Source organism: Chiloscyllium punctatum, unplaced genomic scaffold (assembly GCF_047496795.1).
Source record: "Chiloscyllium punctatum isolate Juve2018m unplaced genomic scaffold, sChiPun1.3 scaffold_462, whole genome shotgun sequence".
Classification (NCBI taxonomy): Eukaryota; Metazoa; Chordata; class Chondrichthyes; order Orectolobiformes; family Hemiscylliidae; genus Chiloscyllium; species Chiloscyllium punctatum.
Window position 1 is genome coordinate 44,132 of NW_027310196.1, and position 19,949 is coordinate 64,080.

At 58.3% G+C, this 19,949-nt stretch overlaps 1 protein-coding gene across 1 annotated transcript; it reads left to right on the forward strand.

Moving 5' to 3' along the window:
• Positions 1–4,609: 4,609 nt before the first annotated feature.
• LOC140472836 (myosin-9-like) lies at positions 4,610–19,656 on the forward strand (the record flags this gene model as incomplete). The annotated part of the gene is given in 10 exon segments (XM_072567531.1): positions 4,610–4,634; positions 4,637–4,770; positions 6,530–6,658; positions 7,972–8,060; positions 8,502–8,625; positions 14,451–14,659; positions 15,447–15,555; positions 15,962–16,134; positions 16,273–16,296; positions 17,811–19,656. Coding segments are annotated over 10 exon segments (1,233 nt in total), but the record flags the coding sequence as incomplete, so codon positions are not given.
• Positions 19,657–19,949: the final 293 nt, after the last annotated feature.

The window sequence follows — 19,949 nt, forward strand, 5'->3', positions numbered from 1 at the left end:
TCCCTCACCTACCCTCCCTCATCCCTCACCTACCCTCCCTCATCCCTCACCCTCACCTACACTCCCTCATCCCTCACCTCACCTACCCTCCCCTCACCTACCCTCCCTCATCCCTCACCTCACCTCATCTACCCTCACCTACCCTCACCCTCACCTACACTCCTCATCCCTCACCTCACCTCCCTCATCCCTCAGCTCATCTACCCTCACCCTCACCTACACTCCCTCATCCCTCACCTCACCTTCCCTTCCTCACCTCACCTACCCTCCCTCATCCCTGACCTCACCTCCCTCATCCCTCACCTCACCTCCCCTACCCTCACCTACCCTCCCTCATCCCTCAACTCACCTCCCCTACCCTCCCTCATCCCTCACCTCACCTACCCTCCCTCATCCCTCACCTCACCTCCCCTCCCTCATCCCTCACCTCACCTACCCTCACTCACCTCACCTCCTCTCATCTCCCCACCTATCCCTACCCTCCCTCATCCCTCACCTCACCTACCCTCCCTCATCCCTCCCCCTCCCCTACCCTCCCTCATCCCTCACCTCACCTCCCCTCACCTACCCTCGCTCACCTCACCTCCTCCATCTCCCCACCTATCCCTACCCTCCCTCATTTCTCACCTCACCTACCTACCTTTCCTCACCTCACCTCCTCTCATCTCCCCACCTATCCCTACCCTCCCTCATCCCTCACCTCACCTACCCTCCTCATCCTCCCCTCCCCTACCCTCCCTCATCCCTCACCTCACCTACCCTCCCTCATTCCTCACCTCACCTACCCTCCCTCATTCCTCACCTCACCTACCCTCCCTCATTCTCTCACCTCACCTACCCTCCCTCATCCCTCCCCTCACCTACCCTCCCTCATCCCTCACCTCACCTCCCCTCACCTACCCTCGCTCACCTCACCTCCTCTCAACTCCCCACCTATCCCTACCCTCCCTCATTCCTCACCTCACCTCACCTACCTTTCCTCACCTCACCTCCCTCTCATCTCCCCACCTATCCCTACCCTCCTCATCCCTCACCTCACCTACCCTCCCTCATCCCTCACCTCACCTACCCTCCCTCATCCCTCCCCTCCCCTACCCTCCCTCATCCCTCACCTCACCTCCCCTCACCTACCCTCGCTCACCTCACCTCCTCTCATCTCCCCACCTATCCCTACCCTCCCTCATTCCTCACGTCACCTCACCTACCTTTCCTCACCTCACCTCCTCTCATCTCCCCACCTATCCCTACCCTCCCTCATTCCTCACCTCACCTACCCTCCCTCATCTCTCACCTCACCTACCCTCCCTCATCCCTCCCCTCACCTACCCTCCCTCATCCCTCACCTCACCTCCCCTCACCTACCCTCGCTCACCTCACCTCCTCTCATCTCCCCACCTATCCCTACCCTCCCTCATTCCTCACCTCACCTCACCTACCTTTCCTCACCTCACCTCCTCTCATCTCCCCACCTATCCCTACCCTCCCTCATTCCTCACCTCACCTACCTTTCCTCACCTCACCTCTCATCTCCCCACCTATCCCTACCCTCTCATTCCTCACCTCACCTACCCTCCCTCATCCCTCCCCTCACCTACCCTCCTTCATCCCTCCCCTCTCCTCCCTCATCCCTCACCTCACCTCACCTCCCTCATTACCCTCCCTCCACCTCACCTCCCTCCCTCTGCCCTCCACACATCCTCTCACCTACCCTCCCTCTGCCTTTGAAACCTCACCTACCCTCCTTCCAAACCTCCTCCCCTACACTCCTTCCCTCCTTGGCTATTCTCCCTCAGCCCTTCCCTATCCTCCCCCACTCTCCCCCTCCCTCACTTCTCACCTACCCTCCCTCACTCCTCCCCCGACTCTCCCTCACCTACCCTCCCATCTTCCCCCACTCTCCCTCCTCCCCATTCTCCTCTCTCCCTTCCCCTCCCTCCTTCCCTCTCACCCTCCCCCACTCTACTCTTACCCTCCCTCACTCTCCCTCCGCGCACCCCCCACTCTCTCTCCCTCCCTCCCTCCCACTCCCATGACGTGGGGGTCACTGCACTGTGCCTTGTAGACGGTGCACATTGCTGCTGCCGGGTGGGGGTGGGGGGGTTGAAGGGAGGGAGTGGGGGTCAGTGTCGCGATCAAGCAAGGGGGGAGGGGCTGCTCTGTCCCTGGATAGTGTTCTCAAGTCTTGATGGAGCCTTCCCCTCCCTCCCTCCGTCCGGGGTGAATGGGGGAGTATTCCCCTCGCCCTCCCTGACTTGGCGATGGTGAGGTAGAGGGAGTCGGGACGGTGGGAGTCGCTCGCTGTGGGATTCCCGGCCTCTGACCTGCTCCTGTTCCCACTGGATCAAGATGGGGATCAGTTTCTGCTCAATGGGAACCCCCAGGATGTTGATAGTTGGGGGGGGGGGGGGGGGGGGATTCAGTGACGGTAACACCATTGAACATCAAGGGGGGGGCGATGGTTAGATTCTCTCTCAATGGGAACCCCCAGGATGTTGATAGTGGGGGGGGAGGGGGGATTCAGTGACGGTAACACCATTGAACATCAAGGGGGCGATGGTTAGATTCTCTCTCAATGGGAACCCCCAGGATGTTGATAGTGGGGGGGGAGGGGGGGATTCAGTGACGGTAACACCATTGAACATCAAGGGGGCGATGGTTAGATTCTCTCTCAATGGGAACCCCCAGGATGTTGATAGTGGGGGGGGAGGGGGGATTCAGTGACGGTAACACCATTGAACATCAAGGGGGGGGGGCGATGGTTAGATTCTCTCTCAATGGGAACCCCCAGGATGTTGATAGTGGGGGGGGAAGGGGGGATTCAGTGACGGTAACACCATTGAACATCAAGGGGGCGATGGTTAGATTCTCTCTCAATGGGAACCCCCAGGATGTTGATAATGGGGGGGGGAGGGGGGATTCAGTGACGGTAACACCATTGAACATCAAGGGGGGCGATGGTTAGATTCTCTCTCAGTGGGAACCCCCAGGGATGTTGATAGTGGGGAGTGGGGGGAGGGGGGATTCAGTGACGGTAACACCATTGAACATCAAGGGGGGGCGATGGTTAGATTCTCTCTCAATGGGAACCCCCAGGATGTTGATAGTGGGGGGGGGGGAGGGGGGATTCAATGACGGTAACACCATTGAACATCAAGGGGGCGATGGTTAGATTCTCTCTCAATGGGAACCCCCAGGATGTTGATAGTGGGGGGGGAGGGGGGATTCAGTGACGGTAACACCATTGAACATCAAGGGGGGGGCGATGGTTAGATTCTCTCTCAATGGGAACCCCCAGGATGTTGATATTGGGGGGGGGGGGGGATTCAGTGACGGTAACACCATTGAACATCAAGGGGGGCGATGGTTAGATTCTCTCTCAGTGGGAACCCCCAGGATGTTGATAGTGGGGGTGAGGGGGGGGATTCAGTGACGGTAACACCATTGAACATCAAGGGGGCGATGGTTAGATTCTCTCTCAGTGGGAACCCCCAGGATGTTGATAGTGGGGGGGGGGGGGTGAGGGGGGGATTCAGTGACGGTAACACATTGAACATCAAGATGAATAGGAGAGTGAAGGAGGTGTTTGGTATGCGTTCCTTTATTGGTCAGAGTATTGAGTACAGGGAGTTGGGAGGGTCATGTTGCGGCTGTACAGGAGATTGGTTAGGGGCCGCTGTTGGAATATTGTGTTCAATTCTGATCACCCTGCTACAGGAAGGATGTTATTAAACTGGAAAGGGTTCAGAAGAGATTTTCCCGGGAGTTGCTGGGTCAGGAGGGTTTGAGCAATACAGAGAGGCTGGACAGGCTTGGGACTGTTTTCCCTGGAGCGTCGGAGTCTGAGGGGGTAAACTTATCGAGGTTTATAAAATCATCAGGGGCACAAAGAGGGTAAATAGACAAGGTCTTTTACCCCCTGGGGTGGAGTCGTCCAGAACTAGAGGTGGGGGGGGGGGGGGGGCGTAGGCTTAAGGGAGAGGGAGCCCAAGGAGGGACCTTTTCCCGCAGAGGGTGGTGCGTCTGTGTGTGTGTGGAACGAGCTGCCAGAGGAAGTGGTGAGGGCTGGTACAACGCCAGGATTTAAAAGGATGGAGGGGTACGTGGATAGGAAGGAGTTAGAGGGATAAGGGGGTCAAGATTCGACTGGAAAGGCACAGTAGGTCAGGCAGCATCCGAGAAGCACGTTTCGGGCAAAAACCCTTCATTTGGAAGGCAAACTCCAAGGGCTGGAAATGTTGATTTTTCTTTACCTGCTCCTCGTACGCTGCCCGACCCTCTGTGTTTTTCCAGCAACACTTTCATCTTGACTCTGATCTCCAGCATCTGCAGTACCCACCTTCGTCTTTATGGGGAGATGGGCCAAGTGCTGGCAACCGGGAACTGGATTAGGTTCGGATATCTGGGCTGGCATGACGGGTTGGGCCAAAGGGTCTGCAGTGGGCTCAGAGGGAGATGGCGTTTGGTTGGGGGGGGGGGGGGGGGGGACGGGGAGGTGGTATGATTGTATTTGCCGAGATTAGGCCCGGGTGCAGCTGGTGTCAGGTGGCTGACCCCGTCTCTCTCTCTCTCTCTCTCTCTCTCTCTCTCTCTCTCCCCGTCCCCCCTGCAGGTCCGAGAACTAGAGGCAGAGCTGGAGAGGAACGTAAACAGCGTTCCACGGCCTCTATGTCCAGGAAGACGCTGGAGACAGACCTGAAAGAGGCCGAGGGGCAGGTCGAAGCAGCTACCAAAGGCCGAGACGAGGCAATCAAACAACTGAGGAGGCTGCAGGTCAGTGAGGGGGAACGGAGGGAGGGAGGGAGCTCAAGGCCTAGAGTATATCCATCTCCCCCCGACAGTGCGGCCCTCCCTCAGTAATGGGCACCGGGAGGGAGGGAGTGTGGGCCTGGAGTATGGAGCTCAAGGCCTAGAGTATATCCATCTCCCTCCGACAGTGTGGCCCTCCCTCAGTACTGGGCACCGGGAGGGAGGGAGGGAGGGAGGGAGTGTGGGCCTGGAGTATGGAGCTCAAGGCCTAGAGTATATCCATCTCCCTCCGACAGTGCGGCCCTCCCTCAGTACTGGGCACCGGGAGGGAGGGAGGGAGGGAGGGAGTGTGGGCCTGGATTATGGAGCTCAAGGCCTAGAGTATATCCATCTCCCTCCGACAGTGCGGGCCCTCCCTCAGTACTGGGCACCGGGAGGGAGGGAGGGAGGGAGGGAGTGTGGGCCTGGAGTATGGAGCTCAAGGCCTAGAGTATATCCATCTCCCTCCGACAGTGCGGCCCTCCCTCAGTACTGGGCACCGGGAGGGAGGGAGGGAGGGAGTGTGGGCCTGGAGTATGGAGCTCAAGGCCTAGAGTATATCCATCTCCCTCCGACAGTGCGGCCCTCCCTCAGTACTGGGCACCGGGAGGGAGGGAGGGAGGGAGGGAGTGTGGGCCTGGATTATGGAGCTCAAGGCCTAGAGTATATCCATCTCCCTCCGACAGTGCGGGCCCTCTCTCAGTACTGGGCACCGGGAGGGAGGGAGGGAGGGAGGGAGTGTGGGCCTGGATTATGGAGCTCAAGGCCTAGAGTATATCCATCTCCCTCCGACAGTGCGGCCCTCCCTCAGTACTGGGCACCGGGAGGGAGGGAGTGTGGGCCTGGATTATGGAGCTCAAGGCCTAGAGTATATCCATCTCCCTCCGACAGTGCGGCCCTCCCTCAGTACTGGGCACCGGGAGGGAGGGAGGGAGGGAGTGTGGGCCTGGAGTATGGAGCTCAAGGCCTAGAGTATATCCATCTCCCTCCGACAGTGCGGCCCTCCCTCAGTACTGGGCACCGGGAGGGAGGGAGGGAGGGAGGGAGTGTGGGCCTGGATTATGGAGCTCAAGGCCTAGAGTATATCCATCTCCCTCCGACAGTGAGCCCTCTCTCAGTACTGGGCACCGGGAGGGAGGGAGGGAGGGAGGGAGTGTGGGCCTGGATTATGGAGCTCAAGGCCTAGAGTATATCCATCTCCTCCGACAGTGCGGCCCTCCCTCAGTACTGGGCACCGGGAGGGAGGGAGTGTGGGCCTGGATTATGGAGCTCAAGGCCTAGAGTATATCCATCTCCCTCCGACAATGCGGCACTCCCTCAGTACTGGGCACCGGGAGGGAGGGAGGGAGGGAGTGTGGGCCTGGATTATGGAGCTCAAGGCCTAGAGTATATCCATCTCCCTCCGACAATGCGGCCCTCCCTCAGTATTGGGCACCGGGAGGGAGTGTGGGCCTGGAAATATTACGTCTTTGGGCGCTCATGGGGGCAGGGCGGGAGGAGGAGGGAGTGTGTTTCAGTGAAGCGCATTGTACGAAATATTCTGCCGCTTGGCTGCATTGTGACCAGTGTGTATCTCTACCTCTTTCCCTCATTCACTCCCCTCACTCACTCACACTCACACTCTCCTCACCTCTTCTCTCTTCCTCTCCCGCCTCCTCCTCCCCCTCCGTCTCTCTTCCTCCTCCTCCCCCCGTGTGTCTGCCTCTCTCTCTCTCTCTCTCCCCCTCTGCCGTTGCCGGGGCAGGTCCAGATGAAGGACGCGTTGCGGGAGGTGGATGAGGCTCGCTCGGCCCGGGAGGAGATCATCCTCCAGTCCAAGGACAACGAGAAGAGGCTGAAGAGCCTGGAGGCCGAGCTGCTGCAGACACAGGAGGTATCGCCTCCCTGCCTCCCTTCCTCCCTCCCTCCCTCTGAGAGCGGCCCCAGGCCGGGAAGGGTGAGGGGGTGCAGAGGGCGTGGGTGAAGCTGGTCCCCAGGTTCCATCTCCTTCTGATCTCACATTGACGGAGTGAATGACCTCTGGTCACTAGCGACCCGAACATCACATCTCAGGGAAGCTCATCAATCTGACAAAGAAAGTGAGATAGATTGAAGAGGGGTCGACAGACTCAGTGAATCCCTACAGTGTGGGAACAGGCCCTTTGGCTCAACAGGTCCACTCAGACCCGTTCCCCCACCCCACTATCCTATATTTACCTCACCTACACTTCCCGGTCAATCCCCACCCTAACCCGCACATCCCTGGGCACTGTGGGTAATTTAGCACGGTCAATCCCCCACCCTAACCCCCACATCCCTAGGCACTGTGGGTAATTTAGCATGGCCAATCCCCACCCTAACCCGCACATCCCTAGGCACTATGGGTAATTTAGCACGGTCAATCCCCCACCCTAACCCGCACATCCCTGGGCACTATGGGTAATTTAGCACGGTCAATCCCCCACCCTAACCCGCACATCCCTGGGCACTATGGGTAATTTAGCACGGTCAATCCCCACCCTAACCCGCACATCCCTGGGCACTATGGGTAATTTAGCACGGTCAATCCCCCACCCTAACCCGCACATCCCTGGGCACTATGGGTAATTTAGCACGGTCAATCCCCCACCCTAACCTGCATCGTCCTCAGGCTGGGATTGAACCCGGGTCCCTGGCGCCATGAGGCAGCAGTGCTAACGCACTGAGCCACCATGTCGCCCTAGAGTGTGGAATTAAGACCGACAACAGAGTGGGTTTGATTTACAATTGGGATTGGGGTGATGGGGGGAGGCGTCAAGGGGTTCCGAGTGAAGGATTTGGGATTAATGGTGCAGTCAGGCTTTGATTTGCAAAAAGGGGCGATGGGGAGAATTAGGGTCTGGCAGTTTATGCTCAGGGAGAGTCGGGGAGGAGGGGTGGTGTTTGTGTTGAGGATCACTGGTTTTGGTGGGAGGCTAGGTTGTGTAGGGAGTGGGGAGGGGTGTTGTGTGGGAGTCCTGTTGGTTAAGGGTGACACTGACGATGGCTCTGCCTTTGTATCACCCCGCCCTGAGTTTCGGGGCAGTCGGCTGACAGCACCTCCCCAGGTAAGGGGTCTCGCCCACTGATCCCTGCTCAATGCTGTCAGGTCTGAATGGTCTCCCTCTCCCTCTCCCTCTCTCTGCTTCTCCCCCCCCCCCCCCCACCCCCCCCTCCCATCTCCTGCAGGACTTGGCTGCTGCTGAACGAGCTCGGAGACAGGCGGTGCAGGACCGCGACGACATGATGGATGAGATGGGCAACAACGCGTCTGGGAAGTGAGTAGGAACCTCGTGACAGCCCAAGCTCACTGCGGCCTCTCTCTCCTTTCCCTCTCCCCCTCCCCTCCCTCCCTCTCCTTTTCTTTCTCTCTCTCTCTCCCCCTTTTCCCCCCTCCCTCTCCTGCGAGGTGTCTCTTTCTCAATCCCTCACTCCTTCTTCCTATCTTTTGCTTGTGCTCTCTCCCATCCCTCTCTCTGTGTCTCCCTTGCACCGCTTCGCTTCCAATCTGTTCAGCCCCCGTCCTCCTCCGATCCCTTTGAAACCCGTCAGGGGCAGGTTGGACCCCTTCGTGGGGCAGATGTCCGTGACGGGTGGTGCGTCTTCCTCCTTCCACAGCCCTCCCCCCTACCCCTATCCCCACCCTTTGATCCCTCGCCTTCGGAAAAGCTGAACCGGCGGCTGAGCTCACCCCCGCGCCTTTGCTCTCCCACCACCAGGTCGGCGCTGTTTGAGGAGAAGAGGCGGCTGGAGAGCCGGATTGGGCAGCTGGAGGAGGAGCTGGAAGAGGAACAGAGCAACATGGAGCTCCTCAACGATCGCTACCACAAGGTCACGCTGCAGGTGAGAGCGTTCCCCGGGACATATTCCCAGCTCGCCATTCCCGTCACTCCGCGACGTTCGGGCTCCCACATTCCCATCTCCCCCCCCCTCCTCTTCACTGTGACCTTCGCATCCCGGTCACGAACCAGAATCTTTCCACCACCGCCACCTTCTTTAAAAACAAAACATCCAGTCGTCTGCCGCACTCCGAACCTGGAAGGTCCAAAGCCCGCCCCTCTCTCTCTCTCTCTCTCTCAGAGTCTAAAACCTGTACCTCAAACCCCCCACCCATGCTCAACTCCACCCTCGTGTTCCACGAGAATGACGGTCCTGCACGACGGAGCAGAGGTATCCCAGGACCAACGGGACGCAGAGAGACACCGGACAGGGTTGGGATTAGAATCGCTGGAGTTTAGTAGAGTGAAGTCGAAGGCCGTACTCAATTGCCCTGCGTGTTAGGTACATTAGTCAGAGGGGAAGTGGGTCTGGGTGGGTCACTGATTGGGCTCAAGGGCCTGTATTCCATGCTGCAGGGAATCTAAGCTCTTTGGGCGGCCCGGTGGTTAGCACTGCTGCCTCACAGCGCCAGAGACCCGGGTTCAATTCCGGACTCGGGCGACTGTCCGTGTGGGAGTTTGCACGTCCTCCCCGTGTCTGCGTGGGTTTCCTCCCACACTCCAAAGATCAGGGTGAATTGGCCACGCTAAATTGCCCGTCGTGTTAGGTGAAGAGGGGAATGGGGTCTGGGTGGGTAGGTCTTCGGAGGGTCGGTGTGGACTTGTTGGGCCGAAGGGCCTGTTTCCACACTGTAAGTAATCTAAAAGAAGGGAGGGTTGGTATTGTACAGACCCTACAGTGGGGAAACAGACCCTTCAGGCCAACGGGTCCACGCCAACCCTCCAAAGGGTAACCCGCCCAGAACCATTAACCTATCACTCTCTATTTACCCTGACAAATGCCTCTGGGCACTATGGGTAATTGATCATGGCCAATCCCTACCCTAACCTGCACATCCCTGGGCACTATGGGTAATTGATCATGGCCAATCCCCACCCTAACCTGCACATCCCTGGGCACTATGGGTAATTGATCATGGCCAATCCCTACCCTAACCTGCACATCCCTGGGCACTATGGGTAATTGATCATGGCCAATCCCCACCCTAACCTGCACATTCCTGGGCACTATGGGTAATTTAGCACGGTCAATCCCCCACCCTAACCCGCACATCCCTGGGCACTATGGGTAATTTAGCACGGTCAATCCCCCACCCTAACCCGCACATCCCTGGGCACTATGGGTAATCTAGCATGGTCATCACCCACCCTAACCCGCACATCCCTGGGCACTATGGGTAATTTAGCACAGCCAATCCCCCACCCTAACCTGCACATCCCTGGGCACTATGGGTAATCTAGCACGGTCAATCACCCACCCTAACCTGCACATCCCTGGGCACTATGGGTAATTTAGCACAGCCAATCCCCACCCTAACCCGCACATCCCTGGGCACTATGGGTAATTTAGCACAGCCAATCCCCACCCTAACCCGCACATCCCTGGGCACTATGGGTAATCTAGCACGGTCAATCCCCACCCTAACCTGCACATCCCTGGGCACTATGGGTAATTTAACACGGCCAATCCCCCACCCTAACCCGCACATCCCTGGGCACTATGGGTAATTTAGCACGGTCAATCCCCACCCTAACCTGCACATCCCTGGGCACTGGGGTGGGTGGGGGGGAGAATGTGCAAGCTCTCCCACACAGACAGTCGCCCAGAGGCTGGAATTGAGACTGGGTCCCTGGCGCCGCGAGGCAGCAGCACTAACCCCTGAGCCATCGTGATGCCCAGTTCTCGTAGAAACCTACAAAATGGTTAAAAGCAGGAAGGATGAGGACTGGAGGGGTGGGGAAGGGTGGGGTGTTGTTAGGAGGAAAGAATCCAGGACCAGGGTGGGGTCATGGTTCTTAAAAATAACTCGCAGACAGGGCTTGGGACAGAAATGAGGTGAGATGTGTTCACCCAGAGAGTGGGGAGCCTCTGCCGCAGAAAGCATCCTTCAGCCAAAATGTTGTTCAGGGAGGAGTTAGATCGATATCTCGGATGGGGGAGGGAGAGCAGGGGACCGGGATACGTGGAAGGACTGAACAGCCCCAGGTTCTGGGCTGACCCACGACTCTCGTTCATGTCTCTGACGTCCTTGGGCTCCAGACCGTTCAGGACATTGTGTCGGCCCCTTAGTCAGGTCCTCCCCAACTCCCATGGGGGAGGGGAGGTCTGTCTCACCCGCTCCGGGGACAAAGCAGGCACACCCCCCATGTGTCTGCGGACGTTCCCCTCTCCATCCCTCCCTCCCTCAGTCCACGCAGATGCGGCAGCAGCGGGTACCCTCTCCAAGACGCACGACAGAGACTCACCGAAGATCCTCCTTCCTCAAATCCCCCCAGTCGCCTCAGTCACGCAGGCAGCAGATACATGGGAGCCCCATTTCCCCCTCTCCCCCTGCGTCACAACTCGGAGACGCATTGGCCGCTCCCTCGGGGCTGGAATCCCAGAATTCACCCCTTAGCACGTGGGAACTGCAGTGGCTCATAAACATCCCCAATCCCGAGGGGTGGATAACTAGGGACGGGGTGGGGGGAAGGTTAAATGCTGCTTGACACCAAGATAATAGGACAGTTAGATTGGTTGACTTGGAGGTGTTGGTATTGGACTGGGGTGGGACAAAGTTAAAAACCTCCCCAACCCCAGGTTATAGTCCAACAGGTTTATTTGGAAGCAGTCGCTTTCGGAGCACCGCTCAGCTCCCTGACAGAGGAGTGGTACTCCGAAAGACATTGTTTCCAAATAAACCTGTCAGACTGTAACCTGATGCTGTGCGGGTTTTTAATGTAGATAGGGTTGGACAGTGAGAGCCTTTTCCCTCTGGTAGTGCTGGCTACCACGAGGGGATGTGGCTTTAAATTGAGGGGCGATAGATATAGGACAGATGTCAGAGGTAGTGTCTGTACTCAGAGTAGGAGGGGCACTGCCTGCAACAGGACGAGACTCTCCAACTCTAAGGGCATTGAAATGGGCATTGGATGAAGATGGAAAAGCATAGGTCAGATGGGCTTCAGATTGGTTCCACGGGTCAGCACAGCATCGAGGGGCCAAAGGGCCTGGCCTGTACTCTGCTGGGATGTTCTACATTCTAGGATTGTCGATGCAGTGGACAGTGAAGAAGGTTATCGAAGATTATAAAGGGTCAATGGGCTGAGGAGCGGCAGATGGGGTTTAACCTGGATAAACACGCTGGGGGGGTGGGGAGGGGGGGGGGTTGTATTTCGGTCAAACAGACCAGAGCAGGACGTATACAAGTAAAAGTCAGGCTATGGAGTGGTGTCGTAGAACAGAGAGAGAGAGACCGAGGGGCGCAGGGACACACTGTTAGACTGGGGGGGGGGGGGGGGTTTAAGATGGCATTTCGCACACTTGCCTTCACCGCTCAGACCTTGGAGTACAGAGAGTTGGGGGAACCTCACGTTGGGGTTGTACAGGACGTAGGCGAGGTCTGGTCTGGAGGACCGCGTTCCAGTTCCGGTCGCTCTGTCACAGGAAGGAGATTGTTAAGAGGGTTCGGGAGAGGATTTCTCACTGGGAATTGGAGGGACTGAGATACAGGGAGAGGCTGGGATTTTTACTTTCACTGGAGGGTTTATTGAGATTGTTTTATCAATGAGGAGTGTAGAAGCAGGAGAATGGCAGGGGCCATTCCCCTCGAGTGGAGGATTTCAAAACTGAGGGGGGGGGGGGGGAGGGAGGGAGGGGGGAAGAGGGGAGAGATTTTAAAAAGACATGAGGGGGGAATGTTTTTCACACAGAGGGGTGGCTCGTGTGTGGGATGAATCTCCAGAGGAAACAGTCACAATGTTGAAAAGGGAATTGGAGAAGGACACAGAAAGGAAAGATTTGGAGGGATATGGGGCCAGGAGCAGACAAGGTTGGGCCGACTGGAGTTCAGGGGGTGGGCCAGAGGGAATGTCTCCGCGCTGTGAGATGGTGTCACCCTGCTCTCGCTGAAGGTGCAGACGGACCTGGAGAGCAGGGCACTTCGATCCTTGGTGAAGGTGACCTTCCTGCGCCTCTACCACGGGCTCGGGGGGAACCAGGATCAGCACGGTTACCCACTCCGATGGGGGCCGACAGCAGAGCCTTGCTCCAGTTCCTCACCTGATCAGGGAAGGGCAGAGACAGCAGCAACACAGAGGGAGCCACGCAGCACCAAAGGAACATGGTTGCCAGGGCTAGAGAGAGAGAGTGGGGAGAGGGGCCGGGAGGGATCACGGAACGAGTATGCACTCAGTGGTTAGTCCTGCTGCCTCACTGCAACAGGGACCCAGGTTCGATCCCAGCCTCAGGGCAACTGTCCGTGTGGGAGTTTGTACATTCTCCGCCAACCTGTCTGCATGGGTTTCCTCCCACAGTCCAAAGATGTGCAGGTAAAGGTAGGATTGGCCGTGCTAAATTACCCATAGTGCCCAGGGATGTGCGGGTTAGGGTGGGGGATTGACCGTACTAAATTACCCATAGTGCCCAGGGATGTGCAGGTTAGGGTGGGGATTGGCCGTGCTAAATTACCCACAGTGCCCAGGGATGTGCAGGTTAGGGTGGGGATTGGCCGTGCTAAATTACCCACAGTGCCCAGGGATGTGCAGGTTAGGGTAGGGATTGGCCGTGCTAAATTACCCACAGTGCCCAGGGATGTGCAGGTTAGGGTGGGGATTGGCCGTGCTAAATTACCCACAGTGCCCAGGGATGTGCAGGTTAGGGTGGGGATTGGCCGTGCTAAATTACCCACAGTGCCCAGGGATGTGCAGGTTAGGGTGGGGATTGGCCGTGCTAAATTACCCATAGTGCCCAGGGTAGGGTGGGATTGGCCGTGCTAAATTACCCATAGTGCCCAGGGATGTGTGGGTTAGGGTGGGGGATTGACTGTGCTAAATTACCCATAGTGCCCAGGGATGTGGGGGTTAGGGTGGGATTGGCCGTGCTAAATTACCCATAGTGCCCGGGGATGTGCAGGTTAGGGTGGGGATTGGCCGTGCTAAATTACCCATAGTGCCCAGGGATGTGCAGGTTAGGGTGGGGATTGGCCGTGCTAAATTACCCATAGTGCCCAGGGATGTGCAGGTTAGGGTGGGGATTGGCCGTGCTAAATTACCCATAGTGCCCAGGGTAGTGTGGGATAGGGTGGGATTGGCCGTGCTAAATTACCCATAGTGCCCAGGGATGTGTGGGTTAGGGTGGGGGATTGACTGTGCTAAATTACCCATAGTGCCCAGGGATGTGGGGGTTAGGGTGGGATTGGCCGTGCTAAATTACCCATAGTGCCCAGGGATGTGCGGGTTAGGGTGGGGATTGACCGTGCTAAATTACCCATAGTGCCCAGGGATGTGCAGGTTAGGGTGGGGATTGACCGTGCTAAATTACCCATAGTGCCCAGGGATGTGCAGGTTAGGGTGGGATTGGCCGTGCTAAATTACCCATAGTGCCCAGGGATGTGCAGGTTGGGTAAATATAGTATAATAGGGCAAGGGAATGGGTCTAGGTGGGTTATCCTTTGGAGGGTTGGTATGGACTTGTCAGGCCAAAGGGCCTGTATCCATACTGCAGGGACTCGACCGTTGGATACAAGGGGAGGGGGAGTGGGAGGGAGGTGTCCACGCACCGAGATACAAGCTAGTAGGGGATTGAATAGGCTCTGTCAGCATCAGGGAGTGGGGGTTGGCGGAGAGTGGTCAGAGTCTCTCCTCCCAGCCCAGGCCTCACTTTGTCTCTCACTCCATCACCCCCGGCAGGTGGAGACAGTGACCAGCGAACTCTCAGCGGAACGCAGCCTCTCGCAGCGGCTGGAGAACACCAGGCAGCAGTTGGAGAGGCAGAACAAGGAGCTGCGGGCCAAGCTGCAGGAGCTGGAGGGGGTGCTGCGCTCAAAGTACAGGACCAACATGGCTTCGCTCGAGCTGAAGATCAGCCAACTGGAGGAGCAGCTCGAACAGGAGAGCAAGTGAGTGACTGACTGGGTCATCCAGGCCCACACTCCCTCCCTCCCGGTGCCCAGTACTGAGGGAGGGCCGCACTGTCGGAGGGAGATGGATATACTCTAGGCCTTTAGCTCCAGAATCCAGGCCCACACTCCCTCCCTCCCTCCTGGTGCCCAGTACTGAGAGAGGGCCGCACTGTCGGAGGGAGATGGATATACTCTAGGGCTTGAGCTCCAGAATCCAGGCCCACACTCCCTCCCTCCCTCCCGGTGCCCAGTCCTGAGGGAGGGCCGCACTGTCGGAGGGAGATGGATATACTCTAGGCCTTGAGCTCCATAATCCAGACCCACACTCCCTCCCTCCCTCCCGGTGCCCAGTACTGAGGGAGGGCCGCACTGTCGGAGGGAGATGGATATACTCTAGGCCTTGAGCTCCATAATCCAGACCCACACTCCCTCCCTCCCTCCCTCCCGGGGCCCAGTCCTGAGGGAGGGCCGCACTGTCGGAGGGAGATGGATATACTCTAGGCCTTGAGCTCCATAATCCAGACCCACACTCCCTCCCTCCCTCCCGGTGCCCAGTACTGAGGGAGGGCCGCACTGTCGGAGGAAGATGGATATACTCTAGGCCTTGAGCTCCATAATCCAGGCCCACACTCCCTCCCTCCCTCAGTAATGGAGCTGTGTATATCCTTGGCTTGAGTCATCTGTGCAGATGGTAGTGTGAATGATACAGTGCAGGAAGGAGGTGGCGAGTGATCGAATGACCGTGTCTCTCCCCCTCTCTCTCTCGTGCTTTCGCTCTGTCCAGGGAACGCTCGCTGGCGAATAAATTCTTACGAAGGACAGAGAAGAAGATGAAAGAATTGATGCTGCAGATCGAGGATGAACGAAGACATGCTGACCAGTTCAAGGAGCAGGTGAAACGGGGGGAGGGAGGGAGGGAGGAGGGGAGGGGGGAGGGAGCGGGAGAGAGGGAGAGGTAGGGAGAGGGAGGGAGAGGGATACACATGGGAGGGGGGAGAGAGAGAGACACACGAGGGAGAGCAAGAGAGAGAGCGAGACACACACATAGACAGGAGGGAAAGGGAGACAGAGGAGGGAGATGGAGGGAAGGAGAGCGAGAGAGAGAAAGACACAGACGGGAGGGAGGGGGAGAGAGACACATGGGAAAGAGAGGGAGAGGGGGAGGGACACACAGGAGAGAGACACGAGGGAGAGAGGGGAGGACACAGGGAGGGTGGGGAGATCAGGTTGGGACACTGGGGGAGGAGGGTGTGTGTGTTGATCACCGCCGGACTCTGACTCCTCTCTCTCCCCCCCAAGGCCGAGAAAGCCTCCCTGAGGATGAGGCAGCTGAAGCGCCAGCTGGAGGAGGCGGAGGAGGATTCCTCAAGGGCTCACACCTCGAGGCGCAAGCTGCAGCGGGAGCTGGAAGATGTGACTGAGACAGCTGAGGCTATGAACCGAGAAGTTAGCTCCTTAAAGAGTAAACTGAGGTAAGGGCTGCTCCGACCGGGGCCAGGGGAATGGCTCAGTCAGTTAGTGACTGAATCCTGCTGAACCTCTCCAGGTGACGGCATCTCTCTCTCTCTCTCTCTCACACACACACACACTCCCTCCATCCAACCCTGCAGCAGACTGGAACGACAACAAGCCAAGTAGGTGTCCACATGGCTCCGTACGCTGCCTGTTTGTGTCTGCTCAGGCTGTGCGACTGCATGAGGCTTCGCCTTGCTCTCCTCTCTCCTCTCCGCAACGTCCATGACAAGCAGCTGCACCACGTCCCTTTCTCTCCCCGTTTCCCTTCATGTCTGTTCCGGCCTGATCTCTCTCCCTCTCTCTTGCTCGCTCGCTCTCTTTGCTCTGACACTGCTCTCTCTGCATCTCTCTCTCTCTCTGTGCTCTGGCTCTGTGCGCGCTCACACAGTCTCTCTCTCTGCTATCTGTCTCTCTCTTTTTCTCTGCTCTGGCCTGCACACTCTCTCTTTCTCTGCTTTGACACTGCTCTCTCTCTCTCTCTAGCTGTGTGTCCGTCTGTGCTCTGGCACTGCTCTCTTTTCTCCCCACCCCCACCCCCCCACCCCCCCCACCCCCCCACCCCCCCACCCCCCCACCTTCCTCTCACCATTGCCTTCCTCCTGCTGCCCGCCCGCTGCTTGTGGGATCTGCATGATGCATTGCGGTGTGGGTGTGTGCGGTAATGTTCCTTGGGGCTGGGGTGGCCTGCCCCCTGCACTGCTCTATCCTCCCGGTCCGTCCCTTCCTCCCTCCTGTTAGGAGTGTCCCAGTGTGTGTGTGCACGCCTCCCTCCTTCCTTGTGTGTTCTCACAAGTGCGTTTCTAACATCTCTCTCTCTTATTCTCACCCACCCCCCCCCCCCCACCACACACTCACACTCTGTCTCTCTCTCTCATCCCCCAACACACACACTTTCTCTCTTTCCCTCTCTCACATCCTTTCTTTCTCACAATCTCTCTCACCCCTTTCTCACAACCCCTCTCTCTCTTTCACGTCCCCTCTCTCTCACTCACACACACACACACCCTCTCTCTCATTCCCCTCTGTCTCATGCCCTCTCTCTCTCTCACACACATACACACCTTTCTCTCTCATCCCCCTCTCACACACATCCCCTCTCTCTCACAACCCTCTCTCTCATTTCCTTCTGTCTCATGCCCCCTCTCTCTTTCTCTCTCTCACACTCACACCTTTCTCTCTCAACCCCCTCTCTCTCTCATCCCCTCTCTCTCACACACCCACCTCCCTCTCTACCTCATGCACACACCCCTCTCTCTCCCATCCACTGTCTCTCTCTCTCACACACATCCCCTCTCTCTCACAACCCTCTCTCTCATTCCCTTCTGTCTCACGCCCTCTCTCATCCCCCTCTCTCTCATTCCCTTCTGTCTCATGCCCCCTCTCTCTTTCTCTCTCTCACACACACTCACACCTTTCTCTCTCATCCCCTCTCTCTCACACACACACACCCACCTCCCTCTCTACCTCATGCACACACCCCTCTCTCTCCCTCATCCCCCTCTCTCCCATCCACTGTCTCTCTCTCTCACACACACACCCCTTTCTCTCTCATCCCCCTCTCTCACACACACACCTCTCTCCCATCCCCCTCTCTCCCTCTCTCACGTTCCCCCCCCCCCGTCCCTCTGTCCAGGCGCGGCCCCCACCTCCCGTTTGGCAGCCGCCTCAGCCGGAGGGTCCTGCAGTCAGAGGGTTCGCTGGAGAATTCGGACGAGGAGACCGAGAGCAGGCACGGGGAGGAGTCTGGGGACAGCCAGCAGGCACTGGGTCCCCAGGGCACCCTCCCGGGCCCTGACCCACAGGAACAGGAGCAGGAGCAGGAACAGGAACAGCTGCCATGGGGGGAGTGAACGGGGACAGACACGGCTGGGTAATGGGGCCGCACTCCCTCTACCTCCTCCCTCCCACAGCCTCTGCTACCACCCTCCTGCTCTCCTCTGTTTGTCTCTGTCTCTCTCTGTCTCTCTCACTCTCTGTCCTCTGTCTCTCCGTCTCTCTTCCCCCTTCCACTCCCACTCTCTCTCCTCCCCCCCATCTCTCTCTCTGTCCACCCCCTCCCGCCGTCTCTTTCTGTCTCAGTGTCTCCCTCTCTTGCACGCGCTCAGTAACTGGCCCCGGGCTGTCTGCATGGGTGAAGCACGCCGCAGAGGAGCAGCCCTGGTCCGGCTCACTCGATACGGGGTCTGCTTCACACACGCACATCTCCTCTCTCTCTCTGTCTCACTCACACGTCGTCCTCCATCTGCTGTCTGATTTCTCCCTCAGACCACCAGAAATAGGAACTGGGGACAGGCCATTCGGCCCCTCGAGGCTGATCCAAACTCCCTCACGTCCACTTTGCCCTCCATCCTCCACAAACCCTACCCCCACCCCCAGCCCAACACCGCACTGAGGCAGTATCTGTCTCAGCCTCTGATAGGTGCCAGGACGAGGTACAGCTGCCCTCCACATGCAGCCCAACCGAGAGGGGAAAGGCCTCCTGTTCCTCCTCTCGATGTTCAGTCAGGGCCCCAGGATTCAGAGACAGCAACACCCCTGCCCAACCACTACCCCAGGAGGGGGTTAACACCCTCTCGGTGTTGACCCGGTCATTCCACCCCTCCACCGCCACACTGTGTCCCTCCCTCCACCCCCCTCGCTGACACGCTCCCTCCCTCCCTCCATCTCCCTCGCTGACACGCTCCCTCCCTCCCTCCATCCCCCTCGCTGACACACTCCCTCAATCTCGCTGACACGCTCCCTCCCTCCCTCCATCCCCCTCGCTGACACGCTCCCTCAATCTCACTGACACGCTCCCTCCCTCCCTGCATCCCCCTCACTGTCCCCTTCCCTCCATCCCCCTCGCTGTCACACTCCCTTCACCCCCCTCGCTGTCACCCTCCCTCCCCCTCGCTGTCCCTCCCACACTTCCCCCCTTCCCTGTCCCAGTTCTACTCCCCTCCATCCCCACGCCTCTCCCTCCCTACACCGGTCTCCCCAGCTCCTCCTTTCACCCCCCGTCTGTCTGTGCCCCAGTCCTGGGGTCTGTCCCATACCGTCCGGACCCCCCCGCCCAAGCGGCCGACCTGCACTTTATTGACTGGAGAGGGGATGGGTTTTCGGTGTGTGACACGCTGTACCCTCCATGTGGGGGACAGGAGGGAGAGACAGTCAGCTGACCCCAGCCTCGCTGCAGGATTCCTTCCAGAGGAGCGCACGGCAAGATCCCACCACCACCACCGCTGCCAACCGGGGCGGTTCAGCCCATCCCACACTCCCCCACAACCCTGTCCGAAACGGGAAGGGGCGACACAAGTCGGGGTTCGGTGTGTGAAGTGTTTCACCATGGCGTTCCTGGGAAGAGGGGACGTGTGTGAGGGAGGGAGGGGTCGTGGGGGAAGGGACCTCAGCATCTCACCACCATCCCCCTTGGCTCTCCCATCGCCTTTCCCGTTCCGGGTTTGTGACGAAGGGGAACTGTGAGCGACCCGTACCGCAGATTTTTTCTTTGGAAATGGCAATAAACTTATCAACTGAGACCCTCCGGATCACCTCATTCTGTGCTAGAGTATATCCATCTCCCTCTGACAGTGCGGCCCTCCCTCAGTACTGGGCCCCGGGAGGGAGTGTGGGCCTGGATTATGGAGCTCAAGGCCTAGAGTATATCCATCTCCCTCCGACAGAGCGGCCCTCCCTCAGTACTGGGCACCGGGAGGGAGGGAGGGAGGGAGTGTGGGCCTGGATTATGGAGCTCAAGGCCTAGAGTATATCCATCTCCCTCCGACAGAGCGGC